The sequence below is a fragment of the Neolamprologus brichardi genome, chromosome 3, assembly GCF_056152115.1.
Source record: "Neolamprologus brichardi isolate AB-2024 chromosome 3, ASM5615211v1, whole genome shotgun sequence".
NCBI classification, from domain to species: Eukaryota; Metazoa; Chordata; class Actinopteri; order Cichliformes; family Cichlidae; genus Neolamprologus; species Neolamprologus brichardi.
Genome location: NC_142106.1, coordinates 41,346,371 through 41,373,123, shown reverse-complemented (window position 1 = coordinate 41,373,123; position 26,753 = coordinate 41,346,371). Strand labels below are relative to the sequence as shown.

At 40.6% G+C, this 26,753-nt stretch overlaps 1 protein-coding gene across 2 annotated transcripts in view; it reads left to right on the top strand.

The window, feature by feature from the left end:
- The first annotated feature begins 1,423 nt into the window (after window positions 1–1,423).
- The window catches only part of pcxb (pyruvate carboxylase b), a 285,541-nt gene continuing 260,211 nt past the window's right edge, over window positions 1,424–26,753 (top strand). The window contains exons 1-7 of one of the 2 annotated variants that reach the window (XM_087837657.1): window positions 1,424–1,898; window positions 16,261–16,397; window positions 18,390–18,483; window positions 19,113–19,203; window positions 21,004–21,169; window positions 22,125–22,270; window positions 26,110–26,227. In XM_087837657.1, coding sequence (XP_087693783.1) covers window positions 1,897–1,898; window positions 16,261–16,397; window positions 18,390–18,483; window positions 19,113–19,203; window positions 21,004–21,169; window positions 22,125–22,270; window positions 26,110–26,227 — 754 coding nt within the window. In that variant the 5' untranslated portion in view covers window positions 1,424–1,896. Of the gene's footprint in view, window positions 1,899–14,749; window positions 14,878–16,260; window positions 16,398–18,389; window positions 18,484–19,112; window positions 19,204–21,003; window positions 21,170–22,124; window positions 22,271–26,109; window positions 26,228–26,753 lie in introns of those variants that run through there. The other variant, XM_087837656.1, reaches the window with a different exon arrangement.

Below are 26,753 nucleotides of genomic sequence, written 5' to 3'. Positions count from 1 at the left end.
TCTTTAACTTTAACTTAACTTTTTTTCTTTAATAACCGAGCCTTTGCCTGGGGTTTGATAACTAAAGGTCTAATCCACCCGTTTTAGGGTGGATTAGATTGAAATCTCTGATTATTCACTCTGAATTACTCTCTACTACAATAGGTCATCCAATTAATTAGGTTGCTTTAGAGTGTAACATTGTGTGATCGCATCAGCCACACAGGGGTAAATTAGTCCATTTTTCACTTTATTAGTTTGCTTTGCAGTTTTCGTCATTAATATAATTCATTAATCATTTGGTTAAACCTAACACTGATATTATGAGGCGCGCACATAGTAACATTGTGTGGTTTTTCTAAAATGTTTTGTTATATTAATTATGTTTCTCTTTCTTTGAGTTACCTGGGTTTGGGCGGTGGCTGTTTCCTGTCTGGGCAAAAGGCGTGGCTGAGGACTCTGGGAACAAAATGCCTGCTCAGCAGGACCAACCATGGGCTTACCAGGAGCAGGGGTGTTTTAGGTTTAGTTAGGCTATTCTGTGCTTAGTTGATATTAGTGTGTTTTTGTTTCCCCCCCTATTGTGTTCAAATGGTTTGGCCAAATCATTATAAAAGCTACCCTCATGTGTCTTTGTAATTAGGTCAGTTTGTGAGTTAAGTTGTGTCTCACTTTGTTTTGTTTAAGTTTCTGGAAATTCCATTTTGTAGAGTTATATTTAGTTGACCTCTTTTATGCTAAGTATGTTTTTGAATTTTGTTAATTTTGAACTTTTTGAGGGTTAAAATAAAGAAAACCCTTTTTGAAGATATTTTTGCCTGTGTCCTCTTTGCTTTGGCTGCTTGGTCCCTCACACATTGGAATGTGTATCTAACTGAATTTGGGTTTGCAAACAGCATATCCCATTAATATTAATTCCTCGGCACCGATGACATGATCAGGAGCTGAGCCCCCCTAAAAGTCTGAACCTAGAATCGCCCCTGCAGCAAAGAAATAATCGACCAAACAAAAAAAGTCATTACTTTTTGTGCTAAGTTTATATCCTTTGCCCATTATTTATACTCTCCCTACTCCAAACCTCATAGTATATGTCTTATTGTTTTGCTACAACATACTCTTTTTATCCATTATTTAAAACTTTGTGTCAACTTTAATCAGTTGAATCATTATTATCTTAAAAAACCCTGCAATAGAAACTTGTGGCTGCATTCTCCTTTCCTAACACCTGAGCTATTCCTGCGTTGATGAGCTGTAAGGGTACAACACTGACAGCCCCTTCGTTACTACGGCGTTACCTTGTAATTACGTAACCTTACGTAGGGGTCTCCCGTTCTGAGCTCTTTAAACCCTGCCGCTCACTGCGTGCTGTCATATCTCCTCTGTGATTGGCTGAGAGCAGAGGGGGGCGCGCCTGGTTGCGTCATGTGAAAGAGAGGGATGAACGCTTATGGGAGAGAGAGAGGAGAGAGGGAGATTAACGGCAGAAGGCAGGCGCAGTAGACTCCATATATCCGCTACTCGGAGACGGACGGTGTCAGCTGCTAGCTAAGTTAGCTTCAGTAAGCAGTTAGCAACTAGCTTCAGAGTCCTAGCTTCTTCACTACACATAAGAGCCAGTGTGTGTGTGAGGGAGTGTGTATCTCAACGCTTTGAGCGCCAGCTCGGCTGTCCCAAAGTGACTCTGTGTTTGCGTGTGCGGTGCCAGTCTGTGTGTACACACAAGCCAGCCTCTCTGCTCACTCTCTTCCTCTTCCGAGTAGCAGCAGCAGTGTGTCTGTAACTGTGTGAGAGAGGTTAGCACGCAAAGAAGCAGACGCACAACCATAAACACTCTCTGATAGTCGACTGTTTACAGTTGGTGTCCGGTTACTCAACTGCGGATTCACATCATTTCACTGACACCGTCAAAACGCCAGCATGTGAGTACTGATGGGTAAAAGCGTGTGTGCGAGAGAGAGTATGAATGAGTCTTGTTTGTTCGGCTGTCATTGATTGATTGCATTTGACTTGAGATTGATCGAGAGTGACTCAATGGCCTAATTTTTAAAGTAACTTAAGTGTGGCACGTGTTGCAAGTGTGGTTTAAAACCACGGTCTTAGCTGCACAGTTGTGACACAGGTACATGCACAACGTGTGCGTGTTTACCTGAAACAGAACATGAAGTACCGACTGCGTTTACGTTTTAATCAGGAGCTTTCTGTTAGTTACACACAGTCACACACTCATAGCTGACTTATAACCGACTCAAATGTGCACACAGAAACTTCAGGCTCGAGATTTCGTTTCACTGGACAGTTGCAGTGGGCGTAGAAAAGTCAGCTAGCATTGCATAGACAGTATAATATAAAACTGCAGGAGTCCTTTAGCAGATGGAGTTCTGTGTAAAGAAAAGAGTAGACATCTGTTTACATGCTGAAACTTGCAGCTTGCACAATGTGTTTCTTTTCATGTAAGCCACACATAAATGGGAGCTCTGACTTCCCTCACAGATTCTGTAATGCAGAAATTTGTTCCCTGTCATATTTGACCTTTGATCCCGTGGATGTTGGACTGTTTGTTCATCCTCAAAACAACCTTTACTCTGCGTCACACTGTGGTACATGCCAACATCTGTCCCATCCCAGAGCTCAGGGAGACCCAGCAGGAAGTCAGCTAGTTTGATTAGTCATAAGCAGGAAATGCTGTACATCCTTCAGAAGGAACTAATTTCACCTTGATGGTAGTTTTTGGAGCAGTAAAGACAGAGCAATGGGAGGAAAGTGATCCAGAATTTTAAAGTAGCATGCATCTAAATCTTTAAGAACTCTGTTTATAGTTTTTATCTTCCTCCAATAACTGACACCTCCAGCTTCTCAAAAAGACAATTTTGCAGTAAATTGTAGCAACACAGAACCTTTAGAGCTGTTGTGAGTGCAATAAACTGAAAAGGCATGCTGCAAAGTCATCGTAGCCCCTTTTGATGAAGACATGCACTTTAGACAACTGTGCCAGCTGACACTCCTGCTTTAACTGTGCTGCGGTGACGGATTTAGGCGATATTTGGAGGTCTCGGATGATCACAGGAGATTATATTTCCAGACGTAAGTCTTTACTGATATGTCGTAGGTATAAGGAGCCCTTTAAGTACTCTTTTCTGAAATGCTTTCTAATAAATTAAATGGTTCACAAGAAAAAGTGCAGCGAAGACTCAAGCACTTTGCAAAGTGGCATCAACGTTCTTCTGTCTCACAGTACATGTTTGTCTACTTCCAGGCTACACAACTGCAATTTGTATTAAATATATTTTTATTGTTGCCATTTTTGCACTGTTGCTTCACAGCATGACAGCCCTGGGTTGCTGGTGACTCTGTGTGGAGTATGTTCTCCCTCCTTCAGTCCACAGGCATGCATGTTTAGTTAAAAGGCAATTCTAAAGACTTACACTTGCACATAGGTGTGAATTTTGGTGTGAATAGTTGTTGCGAGCTGTGGCGAGCTGTCCAAATCGTATTCAACTTTCACCCTATTACAGCTTTGATAGGCTCCAGCCCCGATGTTACCCTAAACTGTAAGTGGAAGAGAATGGATGGATGGGTAAATATAGAAATTGTCAACGTAACTTTTGATGCATTTATAAATTCAAGTAACAAAAGATGGATGGATATTTTTAATGTATGCTGGAAACATGGACACACTTGTGTATTTCAGTATGCATTTGTGCTGACCTGCCTTATCCTCCGCACACATTTTTCAAGCAGCTAATTGGAGTGCTGACCTGTTGTTGGGGTTTCCATGTAATTGCGAATGGATAACTTGTATTATTCATATAAAAAAAACTGGACTTTCTCCTTTAATTGCCGCCAAGGCATCATCCAGTCATTTGCACTTAGCTGAGTCAACAAGCGGTGCCATTAAACTGGCAATCAAAAACTGCCACTCTACAATTTACCCTCTTAGGGATGTGATATAAAGATGATTTTGTGTGCTTGTTAAAGTTTTCAGTCGTGTTTTCCTTGACTGAGCAGATGTGCACAATCACCTGTTGTCTCTCTCTGTGTGAGAAAGAACAACTTCAGACAGTGTCTCAACCTGATCCTCTTGACATTGTCTGGACTTTATGCATGAAAATGGCCATGGAGAGCTTTCATCTAACATTTCTTATTTTGGTTGGTGAGTGTGAAACAGGACTTTGCATAAAAGGGACTTTTTAAAATGGATAGTATGCAGGTATAACAACAGCCTATAGGTTACATCACACTTGACTAGTGTAATATAACCTATAGGCTGTTTTTTGCACACTGCCTCTCTACAATTCGAGAGCTTTCTCCTTTGCAGTGTTCATCATTGCTCCCACTGCATCACAGATACCTTTCTTGAGAATAAAATCGACATATAAATGAGAAGTCAGTCCTGAAAAAGCAGAAAAAAAATGGCAGGTTCTCAAAAGAGCGTCTAAATTGATCAGTGAAAGTAACGTGAAAATTTGGGATTTATGTGAGAGATCATGTTTCACCAGTACATCATAGGTCTTCACGGGGCAGCGTGTAGCAGCGGGGGGTCGGACCATCCTGTTGACTCAGCTGGTAAAGTGTCTGAAAGTCAAAAGTAAAATGCAGCAGGTTCACATAGCTCACAAGTCTTTTCAGTGCACCACATGTTATACCATCCATTGTCTTCCGCTTATACTTGTCAGGGTCGCAGGGGGCTAATCCAGGGCACACCCTGGACAGGTTGCCACTCTGTCGCAGGGCTAACACATACCCTCGCATTAACACCTATGGGCAATTTAGAGTTACCAATTAACCTAACCCCACTAACCGCATGTATTTGGACTGTGGGAGGAAGCCAGAGTACCCAGAGAGAGCCCACACAAACACAGGGAAAACATACGAAAACCTTCTTGCTGTGAAGCAACAGTGCTTCATTCAAGTTCGTGTCCATGATTACACTTTAGCTAAATGTCTGCTTAGTAGTTAATTTAAAGAAGCTTTATGCAGCATTAAAACAAGTTCCAGGTCCACTTAAATGATCACAGGTGTTTCTTGTATCCCAAACTACTTGCGAATTCAAACCCACGATTTACTTTTCCACAAGTTCAATAATCTAACCTTTATGGTATGAGCCCCACAGAGTCAAACCTTAAGCTTGTTCCTGCTGCGTGACGCTCACGTTACTGACAATAACTTTGAAGCCTGGTTTACGAGGGCTTGCTGCTCTGATACAGCTGATCTTTATTCTGTGTTATTCTTTCTTGTAAACGCTCTTGTTTAAAGAGCCCGGATATGGTTTGTCCCAGTTTACATAAACAGAGTAATCACTTCTGCCTATCAGGTCAGAGGCAGGTGGGGCAGAGATGGAGACTGTGGAAGAAGGAAGAGAGGAGGGAAGGGAGTGTGGTTGAATGCACATCCATTTTCCATTCGGTGTGCATTCTCCCTCTCTCCATCACGGCTAATGAAAAATGACTTTTTCAGGAATCGTTGGATCGAAGTGAATCTGCTTTATGTCTTCGGGGAAAGATTTGTGTATGTGTGTGTGTGGGTGTGAGAAAATGTTCTGTTAAAACTTGTTTAGTTCAGTCTTAGCTCACATGATGAGGGCATTGATTGCAGATTGTAAAATAGGTGTTTTTCAGGTGCATTTCCACACAACAGCCTGCAGCTGATTTATTTGTATTAAGCTGGATTCCCACATATGTTCACACAGCACATCGTGCTTTGTATAAAATATTAAATTCCTGTAAGTAAACAGAATAATTAACTATTGCCTTTTTCCTGGATTCACATCAGATTAGACATCTAAACACATTCTGACATTAAGTTGTGTTTGGAGTCACACATACAATAACATAAGGCGCCTGGTAAAGAAAGTCTAAATGTATATTTAAAACAGTACCTCAAGAGAGTCTGTATAATTATAACTTAAACACTGCAACATCTTTAAAGCACATCACGACTTGTTATACAAAGTTACAACTATACACACATAGTAGGCTGATAAAGGCATGTATACACGTTACAGTGCAAAAGTCTTTGATAGCAGAGTAAACAAAAAAGGAGAGACTTTTTCTCAAGGCGGAGAAGTGGATTAACAAACTCACCACACACTGGGACAGTTTGGGTCGTCGACTGTGAGTGCAGAATACTCCAACTTTATTTTCAGATTTGGAGTGTTTGGTTTAAGAAGGAGCAGAATAAACTGAAGATTGACCTCCTTTTAGCTCCAAACACACATATTGGGGGTGCTTCCCAAAGTCTGACATGCACATGCCCCAGAATCAGTGTCCTCCTCAGTCATGCTGTATGGGCTCAAAATGTGGTCATAAATATTTTGTACTTGTAAATCAGGATTTGTATGTGTAAAAAGATTTGTGTGTGTGTAAAAAAGATTTGTGTGTGGACTTAGCCAAAAAAATCCTGCAAGTTATAAGTACGAATTTTGACCCTATTTTTCTTCCTTTCATCTGATTGGTCAATGTCATGTCAATCACAAATGTAACAGTCCAATCAGAGAACAGATGGGTTTGGCTGTCGGAGGGGCGCTTTTTTGAACAAGCTACTTTTTGTCCACACACAAATTCTTTTTACACACACAAATCTTTTTACACTCACACAAATCTTTTTTACACACACAAATCTTTTTTACACACACACAAATTCTTTTTACACATACAAATCCTGATTTACAAGAACAAAACTTATTTACAAGTACAAAATATTTATGACCACATTTTGAGCCCATAACGCTGCTGCTATTGGATTTAACTTGGTGGTTACTGGAGTAACTTATTGGCCATGTGCGTGTTTCACTTTTTCATGACCGAATTGGTGGATTTAATATTTATAACATTTGTAAAAGTATTTATAGCTGATAGCTGAGGGGGACACATCGAGCCCATTAAATTTACCTCAGAAGTTTGATGCTGGAGCTCAATTTCATAATTGAGTGCGTTTTAGTAGTAAAGTTGGAAAAAGCAAGAATAATTTTTCTGCTTAGGAAGGTAAGGTGTCGGTGGGCTTACTCCGACTTGGAAGTGGTGTTCCAGTTCAGAGTTCTGACTTGCAGTTCTGAAATTCCGACTTTCATGGAACGCAACAGTAGAAATGAAACTGGTCAGAGCAGTTTGAAACCTGAGCTTTTGTCTCAGAGAGATTATTTGTACCTGCAGTGACCGAAATATTTTAAATTTAGCCATATTTTGACAGAAAAGAAAAGAAAAAAGTCTATTTTGGTAATTACTTAGAATATATCTGGTGACTAAATGCTTATTTTTATGCCTTTCTAACTGCTAATTACTAGGAAGCACAATCGCTAGTTTTCATTAATAGAACTATTAAACTGTCTCCTTGCTGATAGTTTGTAAGTTTCGCTGCTAATCAGTTAGCCGCAGCCAATCTTCTGTTCTGCCTGCTGGTTCACTTGTTGCACTCCTTGTTATCAATGCTTCCCAGGGAGTTTCTCACCTCAGAGTTGGATGTACTCCAATTCAACTACCTGGGGCTGCAACTGGTTCTTTATCTGCTCTGGAGATCCACTACGATAGCGACTCAAACCTTGCAGGAGGTGGAAAATCGGTTTGCGCGCCACTATGCCGAGCACACTGAGGCTACCTGCTCTGGATTTGAGGAAGGCTCACTGAAAAAACAGCTGATGCCTTTGCTCAGTTATGTTTATCACAAAGTGCTAAAAAAGAAAGAAAGAAAAGAAAACGCAGCTATTTAATATTTATTTAACCCTCTCAAGGCAGGCGTTGCAGATTTGCAACAGTTAAAAACTAACAGCCTGATTACCCCACATACATATTTTATGAGTTTTTTTTTACTCAGAAGTACCACTGCAGGTAGAGCAGGGCAATATGACCAAAAATATTTATCACGATATACATTTGAAATTTTGCTATAACAATATAACTGACGATATAATTGACACTAGACAAAATGCTTTACAACTCCACAACTTTATTAGTGCAAAAAACCCCATCAATGTATTTTCACTTAAACAAGCAGCTGTTTTTTATGTGCATTAAAGTTATATGAAAATTTAACAGTGCAAATTCCTTGCTGACAATTTAACCAAAAGGCATTTCCAGTGGAAATTGGCACACATATTCTCAGCATAACCATGTATAATATCCACAAAACTTAAAAAGAGGTTATACACACATAATACGGTAATATTATGTTGAAGCACAGCACGTATCGCTCCGCGGGGCGCCTAACTACGACAGCCGTAATGCTCCGACAATCCATCAAGCAGTGCGGGTTCATAGCTTAGCAAAGTCATACTAAAACATTTGACAGGTTTTCGAGCGCGGTGTACATAAAATTGTTTCGAGGTCAGTAAACACAACCAGAATTCATACATAAGGCACACGGGATTATAAGGGGCACTGTCAATTTTCAGAAAAATCAAAGGATTGATTTTAAGTGTGCCGTATTTCCCAAACAACACGGTAATAACGACGGCCCGCTAGCATGCTCTACCAAAAATAGTGCTTTGTTGTGTATCTGACAGACGAAAGCTAAACCAGTTCCACACCACTGAAGTTGCAGCATATTTACAAACCAATTCTGGTTCATCTGTTTCATTTAACGATCCACTTTCGCTCTTCTCATTCTGCGTCGCCTCCATTTGCGTATGTAAACATAGGCACTGCGCATGCGCGTTTTACCCATATTCTATCGTGATATTTCATTTTCCTATCGTTGCCCAAAATTACGCCGGTGTTGTGCCAAAGTAGGTATCCCCGACAGAATTTGTTTCCCCTGTGCTGGGAGCACCAAGAAGTACTGATGTTTTCATTTTGTGAAAAAGTGAAAAATTAGTATCGTTACATTACCATTCAGTTTGAGGGTTACAACAGAAAATTATATATTTATTGCTCACGGGTATCAGATGGGATTATTTTTAACAAACCATTAACGTTTTGGCTGATAACTATTTTTATATTTTTATTCTCCTATAACTTTACTATATAAAGAGCTAAATCCTCCAAAGTTTCAGGAGTAATGCGTCATAATAAGAAGTGTTTGTGAACGAAAAATCAGCAATGTGGGATACTGTTTGTCCGTGATTTACACAGGGGGAACAAATTGTGGCAGGATCAGCCTGATATTATTTGTATCCCACTATAACTTCGTTGTATAAAGAGCTAACATCTCAAAAATGTCAGGAGTAGTTAGTCATTATAAGAAGTGTTTGTAAACTAAAAATCAACAATGTGGGATACTGTTTGTCTGTGATTTGGACAGTCCAGCGTGTGCTCCCGACGCAGGGGAAACAAATTCTGTCGGGGATACCTAATTTGGCACGACACCGGTATTACTGTGAACGGTATGATATAGCCCAGCCCTAACTGCAGGTATTCTTTTGTGCATTAGCAACAAAAACTTAATTTGAGCCTGAGAGGGTTAAGCGCTGTGAAAGAAGACACATGTACATGCCTGCCACTTCAGCAGCTGCACATGTACGCACTTGCATTGAGTTTTTTTGATAGTCCATCACGTACAGCACATCCTTTTCTTCTAACGATAACCCTGAATGCTGTAAGCGCCGAAAGGTAGACTGTTTGTTATTGCCCAATTTCTGTTGGATAGCTAGCTCTATGTATTTGCCCCTCGATTACCCAAGCAGGGCAAAGTCGAAACTAGTTATGTGTGTCTGTGTGTCACAACATCACAGACAAGACAGAGCTGAACTTTGATCTCCAAGAAGTTAATGTATGAACCAGAAGTCGCTGCGGTGCTTTTAAGCTGCCTAGCACCCAAAGGTTTCACTCAGTAGCCATATAACCTTCCTCTGAGGACAGGATGATGCATGCATGTGGCAACACATTTTTCCTGAACTGATTTTTCTGGGTTTTCCAATATAAAAATTTAAGACCACGTTAGCTATTGACAATGTTTGTGCTTTTTTTGCTCCTGTAACTACTGAGAGGAAGAGACACAGAGAGAGTTGGAGACTTACAATAGAGAGAAAGAGGTCATGGAGTACATTTGGCATGAAGCTATTATTCCACTTTGGCTTTCCAGCTGGGATTTCTTTTTTTCACTACGTGTATACGGTCGGGGTTGAGTTAGGGAAAACGTTGATGCTAAAGTTGTTTCAGATGATGTCATACTGCTGTAATGCATCGTGTTTCATCGTGAGGTGTGCTGAATGAAATCAGGAAAAGACAGGAAGCACGATCGCTAGTGTTAAGTGATACACCTGGAAGAAACCAGCACCATTAAATGCGCTCGACCCGCCAAGATGAAGTGTCTCATAATGAATGTAGTTCCTCTAACTTGACACAATAAATCCTTTGATGGTTTTTCGCTGCTTTATTTGCAACTTTTCACTGACTGTGTTTTTAGTTTTTGGCAGGAGTGAGAGGCCTGCAGCTGGTTTGGAGCCTCCACAATGAAACAGCATGCAGAGGTTTTGCTTTAAAAATTCTTTGAACCTTGCTCATATCTGAAACTAAAACAATCCCGTGCATTTTTTTAGACTTAGTGAAAGGCGAAGGTCACATTCCTTTGTCTGTACGCCTGTTAGAGGGCCAGTGGAAAGGGCTCTGTTTTTCTATCTCAGGTATGCTATGAATATTATATTGAAATTACATTTAGAATAATTGAAAATGTCATTTTTTTGTATGATTTTTTAAAAAAAAAGCATTTCTTAATGATATCCAGTACTTGATAAACTGCAAAACAAGATGTATCTGATGTGTTGGTGTTTCATTTGGTCGCTATTTACTACAAAAAGGGATCTTAAAAAAGTTAGCTTTGTATATAAATAAATAGGAAAAAGGGGAAGATACCAGAATGTATGTTTTTTTTTTTGGATCTTCTGTTTTTTGCCCTTCCAGTAGAGTGGAAATTGTAGCTTCTTCAAAACACTTTTATGCCGTTTAATTCTGTAAAAGCTCCTGTTGATAAAGCGGATTTTGCCTGGATTCCCTCAGTTAAAGTCATGCGTCAAAGTGCTCTTATTTTGCCCACGTGTATGCACGTCCTCAAGTAGGCGCCATGTTTTGGTTGTTATCATACAAAAATCCATAACAGTCTTTCAGAATATTTCAAGTTGTCTGAGAGTTAGCTCAACTCCTTCACCTCCTTGAGGCTTTGTCCCTTTCAGGCTTTAGAAGATTGAGCCCACGACAGCAGACTTTGGCCAGTCACGTGCCTCTTTAAACCTGATCAGGTGTTTCGCATAAAGAGTGAAAAAGTCCATGGGGGAAATAAGATGGGGTGGTGTTCTGTGTTAAGTAGGAGAGTTTCAACCTGGGTGAGCTTGGTTAAAAGAAACACCCATGTTTGTGTTGTAGAACATGACAGAATTTTAAGGCTGATACCGATACTGATATTTGGGGATTGAAAAATTTAATAATTTGATATTAGAGCTCTAATATTTGTGCAGTTACTTATCCACTCAAATCAGAATAGAGAGAGGAGAGCTGCAGGAAGACGGCTGTTTTCTGATGGTCCTGATAATAAACACTCTATTACACAGTACTATCATGACACTTAATTCATGATACAATGTTATTACAGATAATAATTATGTATTCAATAATAACTGCACATAGACTTATGTCACAAGTTAACATAACCCTTTCTCTGGTACTCAAACGTCCCTCAACTTGTGCCTCAGCAGAGCCTGGGTCCATGGGGAACCATACCTGGGTTTCACTGCCTCCAATCTGTGGCAGACCCTCATTACCCACAGGATTTAATGGGGGTCTTTGGAAGCTTTGTCAAGCTAAGTGTGTCTAATCTTCAGTACTTTTTTGGTTGAGCGAGAAACTAACAAGCCCGAGTGAGTCATTGCTTTGCCATCATGGGATGGTGGCGTGTGACACTGGCGCTCATGTTCGTAGCATTCCACGACGGTCCTTACAAATCCCGTGAGTCACATCTGTCCCCCGTTGACCTTGTTCAGAAATCCAAAATCCAAAAAGTCCCTGTTTGTCCCTGTTTGACTAGGAAAGAAAACCCATTAGAAGAACCTCGCAGACCATGCTAGAAAAAAGGAGCGCCATCCGGTGGATTGAAAGAGAATTCGATTTTATTTTTCTCGTACTAAAAAGTTCATCATTTTTACAGTTGAAATAATAGGATACGCATTTGGTGTAGCAGCGTTGTTACAAAATATTGGATAATATTGCGATACACTGTGTTGAACTGGCTATTCCTTCGTTCTGTCCAGCACAAATTCAGAGGTTTTGTCTTTTATCAGTTTTTGTCTTTTCCAGCTTTAAGTTGTCATGTTTGAGTATAAGGTGGGGTTTGGGTTTCTCAGCACTTCATGATAAAGCAATGCCTGATTGCTGTATTTCACACAGTAAGGTGGACCGTGATCACACCTCATAATGTTACATCATCTGCTCTTTATATTAGTGCTGAAACGTAGCTAGAGTTGTCTCATAGAGCGCTCGTGCAGCTGTATTTACCCTCATTGTATTCTTTTCTCCAAACACTGCTGCCGAGTGTGTAGCTGATGAGAAGATGCAATGTCTGCGCTGCAAAGACAGCATTTATGAAAAGCTTTGCAAGTTTCAGGAAAAGTACACGTCTGTGCTTTTCCTTTCAGTTTTTTGTTGTGTTTAACTTTGATCGGGCCTCAGAGTGAACCAAGATTTCCAGCTGTGAGTTCCCACATGCCGGGAACACAAAGCCCCTGGTTTTATTTACCTGCTCATCTTACATTTTTTAGTATGAACCCAAAGCACCCTTCATAGCGCTTGAAGGAGCTCCTCATACCGGACGACTGTATCTGTGAAGTAGTCAGAGTCAGTCTCTGAGCCAAAAATAGCAAATACAATTCACGCTCTCCAAAACCAAAATTGCACTCAGATTTAGTGCGACAGCCGGACTGTCCCAGTATCTTCTCGTCATACCACAGCGCACTTTCTGGGACACATGTGCCATTGTTGGCTGCGTGATCTATTAGTGGAGTGAGGTGGGAAGACGGAGAAGTGCAAAGCAGTTTAATAATGCTCTCACATAACGACAGAAGAGGTCACATGTGGAGAGCAAATGATGACTTTTCATTTCCTTTTTCTCACAATTGTTGTAGATGATTGTTAGCTAAGTGTTTGTCTCAAGGCCTGATTTGTACTGTCACAAATAAAAAAAAAAGTGTGTGTCATATCAGCTTCTTACAGTGGAGCTGTTGAAGTGAAGAGGTCTGCTGCTGTCTTCTTGGATCATTTGTGATTCGGGTGGATTTTTAGTCATTAAATCCATCACATGCTGCGTTTTGGGTTCAGAGTCTTCTTTCCTCTGCCCTCTGCAGAGATTGCTCAAAAGATTTCCAGATTTTTAAAGATGAAAGAGAATTTTAGACGACAGACAACACTTTAAACTAACTCCGATTAGGCTGCCGGCTGAAAATATGTTATTGTATTTTTCAGTATCTTTTTTTATGTTCCTGAACGGTGCTGTGATTTTTATTATTATTATTTTTTAATTGCTACAAAATCTTTAGGGGAGACAAAACAATATTGTATATTGTTTTTATTGTATATATTTTATATATAATAAGATACTAAATATATACAATATGCAGATTTTCTTCCAGAGTTTATTTGTTTAAGGTACTTGGTAGCTTCCTGTTTGGAAAAATATCCTGGTTTCACATCATCATAACTGCTTATGTTACGCTCTTCCTTGGAGATTACACGTGTGCGATATCTGGTTCAGGTCAGTGGACTGTTAGGCTATTACAAGAGCTTCGTTTAGCATTTTGAAGATCATTGCTCCGGATTTGTTGCTTGGTATACTGACTTTTGTCATGAGTGGAGCACTGCGCTAAACCTCCTTGCAGCTTTGCAAGTTCGCAGGTTTTATTTCTAAAAGGTTTCGTGGCCTTCATCATGACATGACTTCCACAGCTTCCCTTATCTGACAGCTTTTTTAATAACACGACAGTGGAAAGTTCACGTAATATGACGTCTTTGTATATGTTCCCCTGACTTGTAGCTTCATTTTCACAGTCACAGCCTGTTGCTCATTGGCTGCTTCCGGTTCATGGTGATGGTTGTCATTAAGGCTTATTTATGGCGTTTAAAGAATTAAAATCTAAAGTTCAAGACAACCTAGACGTACTATTACAAGGTTTCAGTCTGTTGTTGTTAGGCCCGATCAGTATTCAGGGCTTGGGAAACTGAATCTGTTTCTTCAGGTGTGCCTGTTGTTTTTGTGTAGATGCAGTATTTGGTTTCAGGCTGAGTTTCCACTGCACGGTGTCTACAGACAGCTTCAAGGCATTAACTTATTGAACGATTCTTGTCTCATTTATTCCTTTTCTAATTTGGCTAAATGCTAATTATTTATAGTGTGTGATAAAAGTATTTCCGAAACAGTAGAACGTGAGTAGAAAACGACTTTTTAACTCTTTATCCAGATCTGTATCTTGGTGCTCTAGTGTCTCAGCACTTTGTCTACATAAGTAGTACAGTGTAAAAAATGGGATCATATATCTCAGCAGAAACAAACAATTGTCCACAGTAAAGCAGTAAATAACTGTGTAGTGATGTGTGGCTCTGATATGTTTATTGTCAATGCAAAGTTGAATTTTAAGAAATTTTTTATTAAAGATATTTGGATTCACATACAAATAATATTATGGCTTAGGACAAATATGAGACTTGAAGGATGCATTTAAGTCATTACATAATCAGTGCATTTAATAATCAAATGCAGTGATTATTCCCTTTAGTTTGGTTTATTGTTTCATTGGCAAATTGATACTTGTTCTTTCAAGGGGACCTAATTGACTGTAGTTCCGACGTTTGACCACAGTGTGGCAGCAAAGGACTTTTAGTGACGTGCAGGCTGAGGTCTGGCCTAAAGAAGAAGCCTGGCTGCCTCATAAGCGTTGGACTTCTTCTGCCTGTCTCCTCACATGAATGAGAAGCTCTTCATCAAGCTCAGGTAGCTGTGACACGGGTTGCACCTTCATGCACGTGCGTATGGGCACCTGTGCCATGTGGCGCTCACGCGGCTGTTGGTGTTGTGCTGCTAAATGTTCCTAACAGTCAGTAGCTTAATGCCCATTTAGTTGTGATGACTGGTGGGTTTGTCAGGTTGTGTGATTGTCACCCGTTGTTAGCTCAGAGGGAACAAAGCTAGTGTATGTTTGTAAGAAATCTTTTGACTTTTTTATATTTTAAAAAAAATGGTCAGAAAAAAAAGGGAGATCTGTGTGTCTGGTACAAAACAGTTTCTGTGGTTGGACTTTTCTAGGTAATTAGTCTTCATTTTCATTGCTGTAATTTGGTAGAGAAACTGCACAAACGCACCAGAAACTCATTGTCGTTAATTGGGCAAAATAGCAGTCGATTGGCTGCTGGCAAGCAGAGCAGCAGCTGATTGGCTCTCCCGCCTCCTCAATTTCCTTTTTTAATGATAGTCTGGCTTCCTGGACGAAGTTATGCTGTAACTAATAAACTAGAGCTTATCCTTTAATATTTGTTTTTTTTTATTGTTATTAGTATCTATCGATTTTCTTCCGTTTATCCAATTCAGGGTCGCAGGGAGTCATAGGCTCCCTGAATAAGGCGAGAAGCATGGTGCAGCCTGGAGTCACAAGGCTAAGGCAGAGCGCCAGGCATCGTCAATTTTTAAGTCGCCAGTTAGCTGAACTCCACTAACTGCATGTTTTTGGACTGTGGGAGGCAGCCAGAGTACCCAAACCGAGCCCGCTCAGTTACAGGGAGCAGAAAGGCCCCAGACTGGAGTTGAACCTCACCCATAGAGGCCATAACCTAACCATGGGCACCACTGTGTCATCCATTATTAGTACTAAAATGGTTACTGTGTCATTGTACAATCCCAAAATATGTTTTAAACATTAATGGAAGCTAGATCAATTTTAAAAAAAAAAAGTGAAAAATTCTCATACTGGTCTATCCATTATGTTCTCACCTTTCCCCAGCAACAGCCATCACATTCACAGGCCTCAACCATTTGCTCATTGTACAGCCTTCCTTTTCCCCCCCTTCCTGAATCCTTCAATAATCCAGGGCTCTTTGTAAATATTAGTTCAAGGACAATTAAACACTTCTGAATAAAATGCCATGTTGTGGAGGCTCAGCAGTAGCTTAAGAGGGAGCTTCTGTAGATTTAATTTCTCCAAATGTGGTTCACACCTCCTTTGGTGAGAACCACAGATCTCCAAAATACTGTTTTTTACATTTAAAAAAAAGCCTTGTTTCCTTGTGCATGTGTTAGATTTATCTTAATATTTTACTCCTGTCTTCTTACTTTGCATTTGTTTTGTTTGTGTAGTTGAACAGTTGTTTGTTTCTCTCTCAGGATGTTTAGGTACACTTTAGCCCAGAGTGGCCTTGGTGTGTTGGCTCTCCGGAGGGCTTATGTGCTTACCCGATTTGCTCACTCTGCCCCGAAGAATGAGTATCGACCAATCAAGAAAGTGATGGTGGCCAATAGAGGTAAGACTGCTTTTTTCTTCTTTTTTTTTTTTCATACCAGTTATAATTTCCCACTGAAGAAGACAAGCAATTGAAAGCACTGTTAATTTAACTACAGTTTAATGCAGTTTCATTTATAATGTAAGAAAAAAAGTTATGACATTTACAGTCTCCCTGAGGCAAGAACACACTCTTGGATCTGTTAATTTTTAATGCCCAGCATTTAGTTTGCCTTGGCGTATGCTGATATTTAAGCACACATTGTATGTGGGTGGCTGTTGAAGCTAGCTTTGTTTGCTTTAACCTAAAAAAATATTGGATATGAATGTGGAGCTGCTGCCACAACCGTCATTACTCAGAAGTTGTGCTGTGTACTGGGTCTGTGTATTAAAGTGTTTTTGAATTTTCTGCTCTACATACTGTCACAGAGATACTGTCACTGCCGTTCAAAGCTCAACTAAAATAGACATGAAAGTAAAAAAAAAAAAATTATCCCGCTCTGGTATCTGAGGTCTGAATAGAAATGTAATTATAGGGAAAACCCGAGTTTCCTGAACACAAAGCAGTCCACAGTACGGTTGTTACAGGCGGGATAAACATCATTGATGTGCTTTGAGAGGCGGCCAGCGTGCAATTAGTTGCTCTGTCAGGTGATGAAGAGTGTTTGAGTGATAAATAAATAGATTCATGCTTTTTATTCGAATTGCTTTTATTATATTCATTCCTGCAGTCACATTTAAAATGCTTGATTTGCTTCATTGTTTCATTATTCCAGTTTTATTGGTGCATGGGTTTTCAGTACTGTTGGAGGTCTTGAAAGCACGTGGCGCTCTATAGACCCCCTGTTGCTTGCATGCATGCATACATCTCACTAAGGCTCTGTCTAGCTGCTGGAATACATCCATGTGATTCAAATGAGTTGTGGTCTGTCCTTCATGCTCGAACACAGCGGGGCTTTCCGTCCATCCCCCCCCGCTTCACATCAGCCTGACGCGATAGCAACACCACATAAGATCACATTCTTCACACTGGAGTGCATCGGGCCGTTCTTGGCTGCAGCGCACGCCTATGTGGCGATAAGGGCACACCATCATATCATATCAGCCCAGATTCCACTTCACCAAACATATCTCGTCTCTGCCATAGCCTCTCTGCTCTTTTAGCAACTCCTCTCCTTTCTTTTCATTTCTGTTCCCCACTTCCTGTCACAGCGTTTCGTCCTCAAGACAAGCTCGAGTGCCTTTTCTCTTTTTTGCATTGTTCTTTTAAAGTTAACTACATTTTGATCTGTCAGTTTTCCATACATCTCGTCCTCTTCTCTCTTATCCCTCATGCTTTCATCCCTTTCATGTTCCTGCTGTTGCTCTTCTCCAGAATTTACTCCTTTCATGCTCGTCTACTCTCCTCATATTTTTTTTATTTTATTTTTTTAAAAGCCGTACAAATGTTTGAACGCTGTCCTCGCCTTCAAGCAAGAACAACACAGCTTACTTGTTTTCAGCGACTTAACTTTCTCCCTCTAAATGCGTGTTGCTTGAAAAACAAGTATTTGGCTCTTGTGACAGCAAGATAAAAGTCAGGCAGCGTTTTGCTTGTCTGAAGCTGAGATTTTATGCTGTTCTCTCAAACTTGAGTTAAAAACTGTTGACTTGTTGCAGTGTCTGACGTTTTTTTTTTTTTTTTTTTTTTTTTTTGCATGGGTCTTGTTTTCATGCAATACATTACAAAGTTTGGGCTTCTTTTCTCAGCTGAGGCATTAGATGCAAAATGCTACAGGATGTTGATAAAATGCTATAAAGTCTGTGCTTATAAAACCTAGATGATGAAAGAACTACAGCCTCCCTCTACACACAGTCTCCTAAAAAATAAAGAAACATTTGCATAATAAAGGGAATATATTAAAAGAAAACACAGAGGAAGGGAACAGATGGAGCTGGGAGAATGAGATGTGGCAAAGCTAAACCAAACCGCCTTCTGCATTGAGTCATCACATGTGTTCCTCTCGTCTTTCAGGTGAGATCGCCATCCGTGTGTTCAGAGCCTGCACCGAGCTGGGGATTCGAACCGTGGCCGTGTATTCAGAGCAGGACACTGGACAAATGCACAGGTATTAGTGTGTGCTACGTTAGAGTGAACCGTAGTGTTTTAAATAAAGATGGCTTCACGGGCATATGTGTTGCTAAATGTCTCGCCTGCCATTGCTGGATATTGATTACAGAATGCTAACAGCCGATTAGAGGTAATAGCAATTGAAAAGGAGTCTTGGGAGCATTTTTCTCCGCTCCAGTGCTTTGGGTGGGTTCTTTGTTTTGCAGTTGATGTTAAGTGGGGACATAAGTATAATTGTGTTGACATTACAAACATTCAGGTAATCTCACAGCTTAGTTTACATGCACACAAACTAATCTGGCTCTTTGTGAGCTTCAAATATGACACGGATACTTTTCTACCTGTTCCTGTTTTTCCTTCCTAATGCGTTTGCTTTTATTCGGCTCCACTTTTATTCCATCATTTTCTATTTCACTCTTTATATGCAGCATTGTACCCAATAAACGCTGATCACGGTAATGTTTTAAGTGTTTATAGTTTACCTGATTTACTGAAGTACTCCTGTCCAGTATTTACTAAAAGCTGGTGCATATTTGTACATGCAGCCTGATTTTTCTACATTTATATTCTGAGCTGGCCACCTTCCGTCTCACTAATGCACGTCTTTGCGTGTTCTCGTCTTCACAGGCAGAAGGCGGATGAGGCTTACCTGATTGGGAAAGGCCTGCCACCTGTTGCAGCATACCTGCACATTCCAGACATCATCAGAGTTGCCAAGGTAACGAGTTTTCACCTTCACAAAAGTAACTCTTCCACTTCACCTGTATGGTGGTTCACATGTCTCAAGAGAAACTTGGAAGAGCTAACAAAGACACAATAAAGCCACTGGGAAGTACAGCTATGTGATAATCAGATTTTTTTTCACTTATTATTTTGGCTCTCGGTGGAGTTAAATAAACAAAATGAGGCAATTCAGATAAAACAGTTTATTTTCAGATTGATGTTCTGACCAAAATGAAAGTCGTTCAATCGTTTGTCCCTGATTTAAGACCAGCATACTCCATTTCCTTACAGCGCTGTCATGTACAGTGCCCATACGCATCTTAACGGTCCCCTAAATGAAAGATTTGATAAAGCGCTGCTGGCTAGTTATTAATTTTTGTATTGACTGTAATTGAATTTTTGCCTTTGACTGAAATGAAAATCCATGCTATGCAAGTCTCCTCTTTTGCTGTCAATAGTGGAGCAAAGCTTCTAGCTGGAGACCGGACATGGACTGGAATATGATTCTTTTCTGTTCACTTGTTACTTGCACAAAAAAGGGGAATATTGTATTTCTATGCTCTACTCGCACACCCCTGCCCTGTTGTTTTCCTTTGTGGTCAGTATCCGTGTCTAGTGTCCATAGTTTCTTGTTTCTTCCTTTTCCACATCTTGTTTCTCCTTTCCTTCCTTTTCACTTTCATTTCCCATCTCCCTTCCTCTCCTCCTCTTCCCTGTGCCACTTATCTCTGTGTAGATCATATCGGCTCTTTGTTGCATCTCTTTCCCGTCCTCCCTCCACCCCTCCAGGATATGCTGTCAGTTGTTCGTTATCATTTTTCTGATCAATCTCTCATGTTTTATAATTTTCTGCGTGGGCATGTGGTCAGCCAGCCAAGTTGGGGAGCCTTTGGCATCCAACTCATTTCTCTAAAATCCGTCTGGCTATCTGAGAGCTCAGCCAGCCCATGCCAGCATTGTGTTCCTGTTTTCACCCTTTCATATTTAGTTTGTTTACCTCTTGTTCACAATGTATCTTCACTTAGCTGCTAACCAGATGATTATTTTCTTTCTTAAAATTGTCCAATTAAAACAGTTTCACTTGTGTTGGACGTGAATGCGTGAGCCCACACGTGCACCCTACTGTATCGTATTAACCTCTTTTAATCTTCATCTGCTGTCCACGTCTTGCTGAATTTGTGGGTTTTTTATTTTCTTCCCTTCTGTCTTTTACCTGCTTGTGTGCATGCATGGCACTTGCTATGTTTCTGTGTGGCTCAGTGCCTCTTTTGGCCTGCCAGTAACAGCTCCCTTAACAACGGGGCAGCCCATAATTATAGTCCGCCTTGTATCCGAGAGCAGATGGCACATACTGATCCAGAGATGGCTCTATCTGTCAGCCTCGGCAGCTACTGTATCTGTCTGCTACCCTTTGGTGTGTGTACACTTACTCGATACCTTCCCGCTGACCCTCAAATTATCTACGCCTGTCTGTTCACTCAGTCTCCTACTGGTGTCCATTGAGATGATGATGATTATTAAGGTAATTGTAACTAAGATGAAATGAGAATAAAATGAACTCAGAACCATTTCTAAGTAACACAAATTCTTTGCACTACCATGAGATTGCATGTGTTAAAGCATTTAGGTTAGTGTGTGACACCTCTTTGTTTCTCTCACTAATAGACAGCCAAGTGCTAACTGAGGCCTGCAGTGGCTCTCTGTTTAACAAAACTCATGCAGCTTAACTGAGCTATATTTACTTTCTCTGGGATGGGTGAATTTAAAAAAAGTCTATCCATCTGTGCCTACTTAGGACAACGGTGTGGATGCTATCCATCCTGGCTATGGTTTCCTGTCTGAGCGGGCAGAATTTGCCCAGGCCTGTTCGGATGCCGGGGTGATGTTTGTTGGACCATCTCCAGAAACGGTGCGCAAGATGGGTGACAAGGTGGAGGCTCGTTCCTTGGCTATCAATGCAGGTATGATACGACCAACCCAAAATGATGCTCATTTGCATGTATTTTGAGGCTTGCTCATTATAGTGGACCTGTTGTGCTTTTTCTAGATAGATATAGGTGTCTGAAATAATGAAGTCAGTACAGGAAAATTCTAGACTCCTCCAAATGCCCCTTTCCTGACAGCATTTTTTAAATATTCCTGGCTCTTAAAAATGGCAAATGTGCTTAATTTGGTCATCTCAGGTGAGCACAGCAGCTTCACAACCCTGCTATTCAAGCTTTCGTTCTGCAAGGGCCAGCAAATCAGAAGAAAGTTGGCTCAAAGGGACAATTGAAACAGCTTGTATCAGAGGATGATCTGAAGCACAAGGCCCTGCAAAATATGAAGATTGCTTTGAACCTTGAGTCATACAAGGCTGTTAGAGTAAAGAGAAAATTGGAAACGTGTATAATATATTCGTATTATGTGATGGTGGTAGTAGTAGTTGTATACTTTGATAAAATGGAAGCGTAGCTGACTGGTAGTGTGCATGTAAAGCTTGTGACGCTATTAGTAATAGTGTGGCTCTAAATTTAAATCACTCTGCAAGATGACTCACACCTCCATCTACCTTTCACTCTGCCTTTGCATTTGCTGTCGCTTTAATGCGTGTATTAAATTTGTATTCACTGAGGTGATGAATATTTTAAGAGCGTGCTCTTTTTCTTTTATGCAACTGTAGGAAATCTAACAAGCTCCATTTCTATTAATGGGATGCTTTTGTCATTTTGAGCCACTAAATAATTTAGTATTTAAGACCAAGTGAATCTTAGATCGCACTGCTGTCTTTAATGGCTGCCAATCTTCTTTGATTATAACTGTCATAATTATGGTGCTAGAGTCTTTTTTTTTTTTTTTTTTTTTTTTTTTTCCCTCCTCTGTAACATTTGACATCCTTTTTAAAGTAATGTTTGTCACAAACTCAACCCTGTGTAGGAGTACCTGTGGTCCCAGGAACTGATGCTCCCATCTCAAGTCTGCAGGAGGCGCAGGCGTTTGCCCAGACATACGGCTTCCCCATTATCTTCAAAGCAGCCTATGGTGGAGGTGGTCGCGGCATGAGGGTGGTCAGAGAATATGAGGTGAGCGCTTGTATGGTGTCAGAGGAAGCCGTTTAAACTGCGTCTTGACCGACCAACCTAATGACCTAATGTTTTTATTAATTCGGTTTGAATGTGAGTGCGAATGGTTGTCTGTCCCTGTGTGTTGGCCCTGCGACAGACTGGCGACCTGTCCAGGGTGTACCCCGCCTCTCGCCCTATGACAGCTGGGATAGGCTCCAGTGCCCCCCGCGACCCTGAAAAGGATAAGCGGAAGCGAATGGATGGATGGATGGATGGTTTGCTCTGAATCGAGTTGAAATTGCTTGCAAATCTCAAACTGGGCATTAAGCTCTCTGGGCACCAATCACTCTGGAAGTATTGGAATCTGTGCCCCGAAAGTGGCTCGGTCACTTAGTGAAGGAGTCTGAGTGATTTCTGTTTGGCTCCTTCTCTTTTCTTTTAAGTGAGTATAATTGGAGGCTGTCCAGCAGGCACAGTTAAAGTATTGTCTCACTGTTTAAAATAAAAAATGGACGGTTAACTGATTTCATGCATCTTACCTTTTTTACTTTTTAAATGATTTTTTTGGTCCATAACTGAAATATAAACAGTATATAAATAGCAGAAGATTATCAAAATAGGTAGCATAATCTTATTGTGGGCCCATATTACAGGAGTTGGAATTTTAGATTCAGCTCTTCTTCGGCTCAAAAGCGTTATCTGGATATAAAATGTGAGATTGGTGCAAAAAGAATGGCCGACAAAGATTGTTTGTTTTTCAGCAAGACTGTATGTAAAACAATGACGTAATCAGGAACAACTGGACTTCACAATTTCTGTTTATTATCTCAACTTTAGTGCCTGCAAGTGTTTCAAAACTCTTGCCACATTCAGAAAAACCCTTTGGCTATGGAGGTGGAAACCTCCGCTCAGTGCAGCCACACGTGCCTGTGCGACCTAACCAGTTAGCCAGCAAAATTTGCTCATTTAGTGATGCTGGCAGCTTTTCCCTCCTCAAGCCTGTGGCGATAATGCTGTGTGGTTTCTCATAGGCCTGGTGAGAATTTGTATTTTTTATTTTTTTTTACCCCGGGCATTTTTGCCTTCATGTGACTGGACAGTGTAGACTTTCTAGAGGGGACAGTTTCTAGACAAACCCAGGCTGCTATATCAAGCATTGGGGCTTAATTGTCACCAAGCTGGTGGGATTTCAGTATTAATCTATTTGCATCACTACTAAAACGCAGTAATTCAAAAAATGTAAAATTGATAGAAAATAAAGAGATTCATAAACCTGTTTTTAAGTATGTCCCCTTTTACTCATCGCTCTGGCTTGTTTTGCACTCTCAGTTGTGCAAAAGTGTTGTCATAATCACCCAGATTTAAACTCTAAATATCAAAGGTGTCGTCTTTTGTTTAGCGATGTAAAACTCTCACATAACCAACACTCTGAATCAGAGTCATTGTCGTCACTGACCGAGGTCTGGGATCAGATTTCTCTTTGAATATCCGAATTATCCCAAGCTCCAGCAGTCTGAGCCCGACATGACACAAAATGACCCACAAAGTGGTCATTAATAATTCAAGAAGTGCAGTGATGGCCTGTGTAAATGGTGCTTCTGCTGTTTTAATTTCATCTATATTGAGTATGGTGAGCGTCTTTTTAATTATTTTTTTTTTTATAACGGTGCTGGTTACAGACCGTTAACCTCACAAGAGTCCCTGAAAATACATTCATTAAGCTTTTAAGCGTCGATGCTTGGCTGATGTTTGGTGTTTTGGGAAATGCTTGTTAAAAAAAAAAATCAGGATAGCTGTACTTTAACCTCATAACCTCAGTTGATTGCTATTGGCGACTTGGCCAAGCGGAGACGGTACAGTTTATCTCGACACTGTTCAATATGAGGGCAATTGTATTAAGTCTTTATTTCTGTTTTATTACATAATATTAGAAATTATAGAGGGTTAAAAAGAAGCCAGAGGTGTGATTTTTATTTTACCCTTTACAATTGTATTTTTTTTTTTTCTCAAAATGTGTCCCTCAAAGGGGCTTTTATGCCTTTAAACACCAGGAAGTGTCAAGTTATCACCACTATTTTAGTGCATGCCTCGAGGTTGCTTTGTTTCTAGCATTATCCGGACAGTGGAGGGAGCGTCATTGCTGCCCCTTGATTATAATATTCCCTGATGACCCTTTGAGCACTGTAATGTTATCCTTTAAACTGCAAACATTTCTCAATGAGTACCATAAATGGTTTAACGTGTTTACTTGTCCCTCAGATTAACCAGATCACGCTCTCCTAATTTGTATCGTATCATATCGTTGGGCGGATGTGCTGCGCGAAACATTTACTAAAGCCTGGATCGAGAAACACAAGTTACACTGACAAGTGTCAGTTTAAATGTAAGCCCCACTTTATTCACTGTTACTGATCTACATGAGTAGTGGCAGTGTTGCGTCCTACTGTAGTCATTGAGCCTTGCAAGTCGGCAACATATTGGAAAGTGTGACCTTTTCTGAGTTGTACCCCAGTCTAATTAATTAGTTGTTGACATTTCTAGTTATTCAGTTGAGTCACAAGGGCCTCAGCAGCTCCAGCAGATACGATGTGAGGAAATTGTAAAGAGGTTTCTCTGTACTGTTGGGACCACCGAGCAACAATGCGTAGGTTGACTTTTTATTCCATTAAGGCCAGCTCGTAGGTCATTTGTATGCTGAATTAACAGACAGAAGCTAATATTCTCAACATATTGTAGGATGAGATGTGTATGTTTACTGATAAGCAAGGCTAAGATAAGCTAGTCTGCTAGATTTTAGTATTTCCGCCCCTCTAAGATTGATGTGTTACGCTTTCCAAAAGAAGTGAAAGAGGACGAGGGAATGGCAAGCGTCAAAGCTCCAGTGGCCAGAGCTGACGATGCACTGAGAAGATGTGGAAGGAGTACAAATGCGATCTTCATAAGTTTCCCAGTCTTTCAAAAGTCCTCTTGCACCTACTGGCTCGTGAATGACAATGTAATTGAGCAACTTTGAATGAAACACTTTGGGGAAAAAATGGTTCAGTCAGACTTGGGAGTCCCTGACAGTAACTAGCAGGTTTTTCTGGTTTCTCAGTTGTTAGGTTTGCAGGAATGATGACTGGATGAGATGTAGATGTACTAGCAAAGCAGCTGTTCTTCCTGTGCTCGTAGCATTAGCTTCAGTCCATGATCACCTGATTAAGTGGTGACAAAGCCAGTTGGTGAATGCTTGGTTCTAAATCATTTGATTGTCCCCTTATTGGCAGCCTGTGAGTCTGATCAGATATTTAAAGGCTTATTTATGTATTAGTTGTATAATTTCCTGTTCTTTGAAAGTTGTGGCTTCCTTTTGTGCCATCTCTGCCCTTTTCTTTGACACACTGCTTTTAGCAGCGCTGATGACGTCTGCAGTTCCCTTGAATGTTGCAGTTGTGCCTCCAAATGCATTTTTTTTTTTTTTTTTTGGTCAAGGCTATGAGATGACAGCTGAGTATGGACTCGAGTTTCCTTTCCTGAGGCTCAGGGGAAGGGTGCGTGGTTGTGATTCGTGTCTTTCCTCCATAGAGGAGACTGAATTGGCTGGCAGAGTTTTGCAGACTGACAAACACAGATGGAGTCGTGACCTTGAACATGGTGGACCGTGATCTTCCAGAGATATTGTCTCCCGTCTTACTCTCTAAGGGAATGTAAACATTTCTGTCGGGACAAATAAAATATTACGTGCAAAAGGGGAACAGCAGTTGTCTAAATAACACGAATAATACCACTCCATACACTTGAAAAGCATTAGTTTGCTGGGACTGTCTCTTGAACGGGTGAACTAACTTGGACATGTATGGATTTCTCTTGTTTGTCAGGAACTTGAGGAGAATTACCAGCGGGCCTACTCTGAAGCCCTGACGGCTTTTGGGAACGGAGCCTTGTTTGTCGAGAAATTTATTGAAAAGCCGAGGCACATCGAAGTACAGATCCTTGGTAAGTGCACTCCGACTTCATTTACGTTTGCCTTTTAACTATTTATCTGGTTTATGTTTATCTGAGTTTCATTAAGAAGGCAAACTGCATTGTAGCCCTTGAAATCTAAGAGTGCTAAGGGAGGAGGTGAAGCAGATGAACGAGGAGAGGGAAGATGATTTATTCTCCAGCCATTACATCTTCTCATTTTAGTGCATGTAACTCTGCAAGCACTCTATTACAGTACTGAAATCCAACACCGGCACTTACAGGAAGTGCCTGTACTGCACAGAGGTGTCTGCATGTTTCCATGGCCACACGTACACAAGGAGGCATTCAGAATTTACCATAGCTAATCGCGTGTGTGTGCGTGTGCATGTTCACTGTGATTAATTGCTCTCTTTAGGGCTTGCAAAGGATTTTGTGAATTTTCTGAATTACCTGCTAACAGCCATGTCTTTGCCAGCCCTCTGAATTCTGGCAGTCCTTCAGTCTCCACTTTCCTCTCTGGGTCTCCCTTTAATATTCTCTCCTTTTTTTCTTGTCT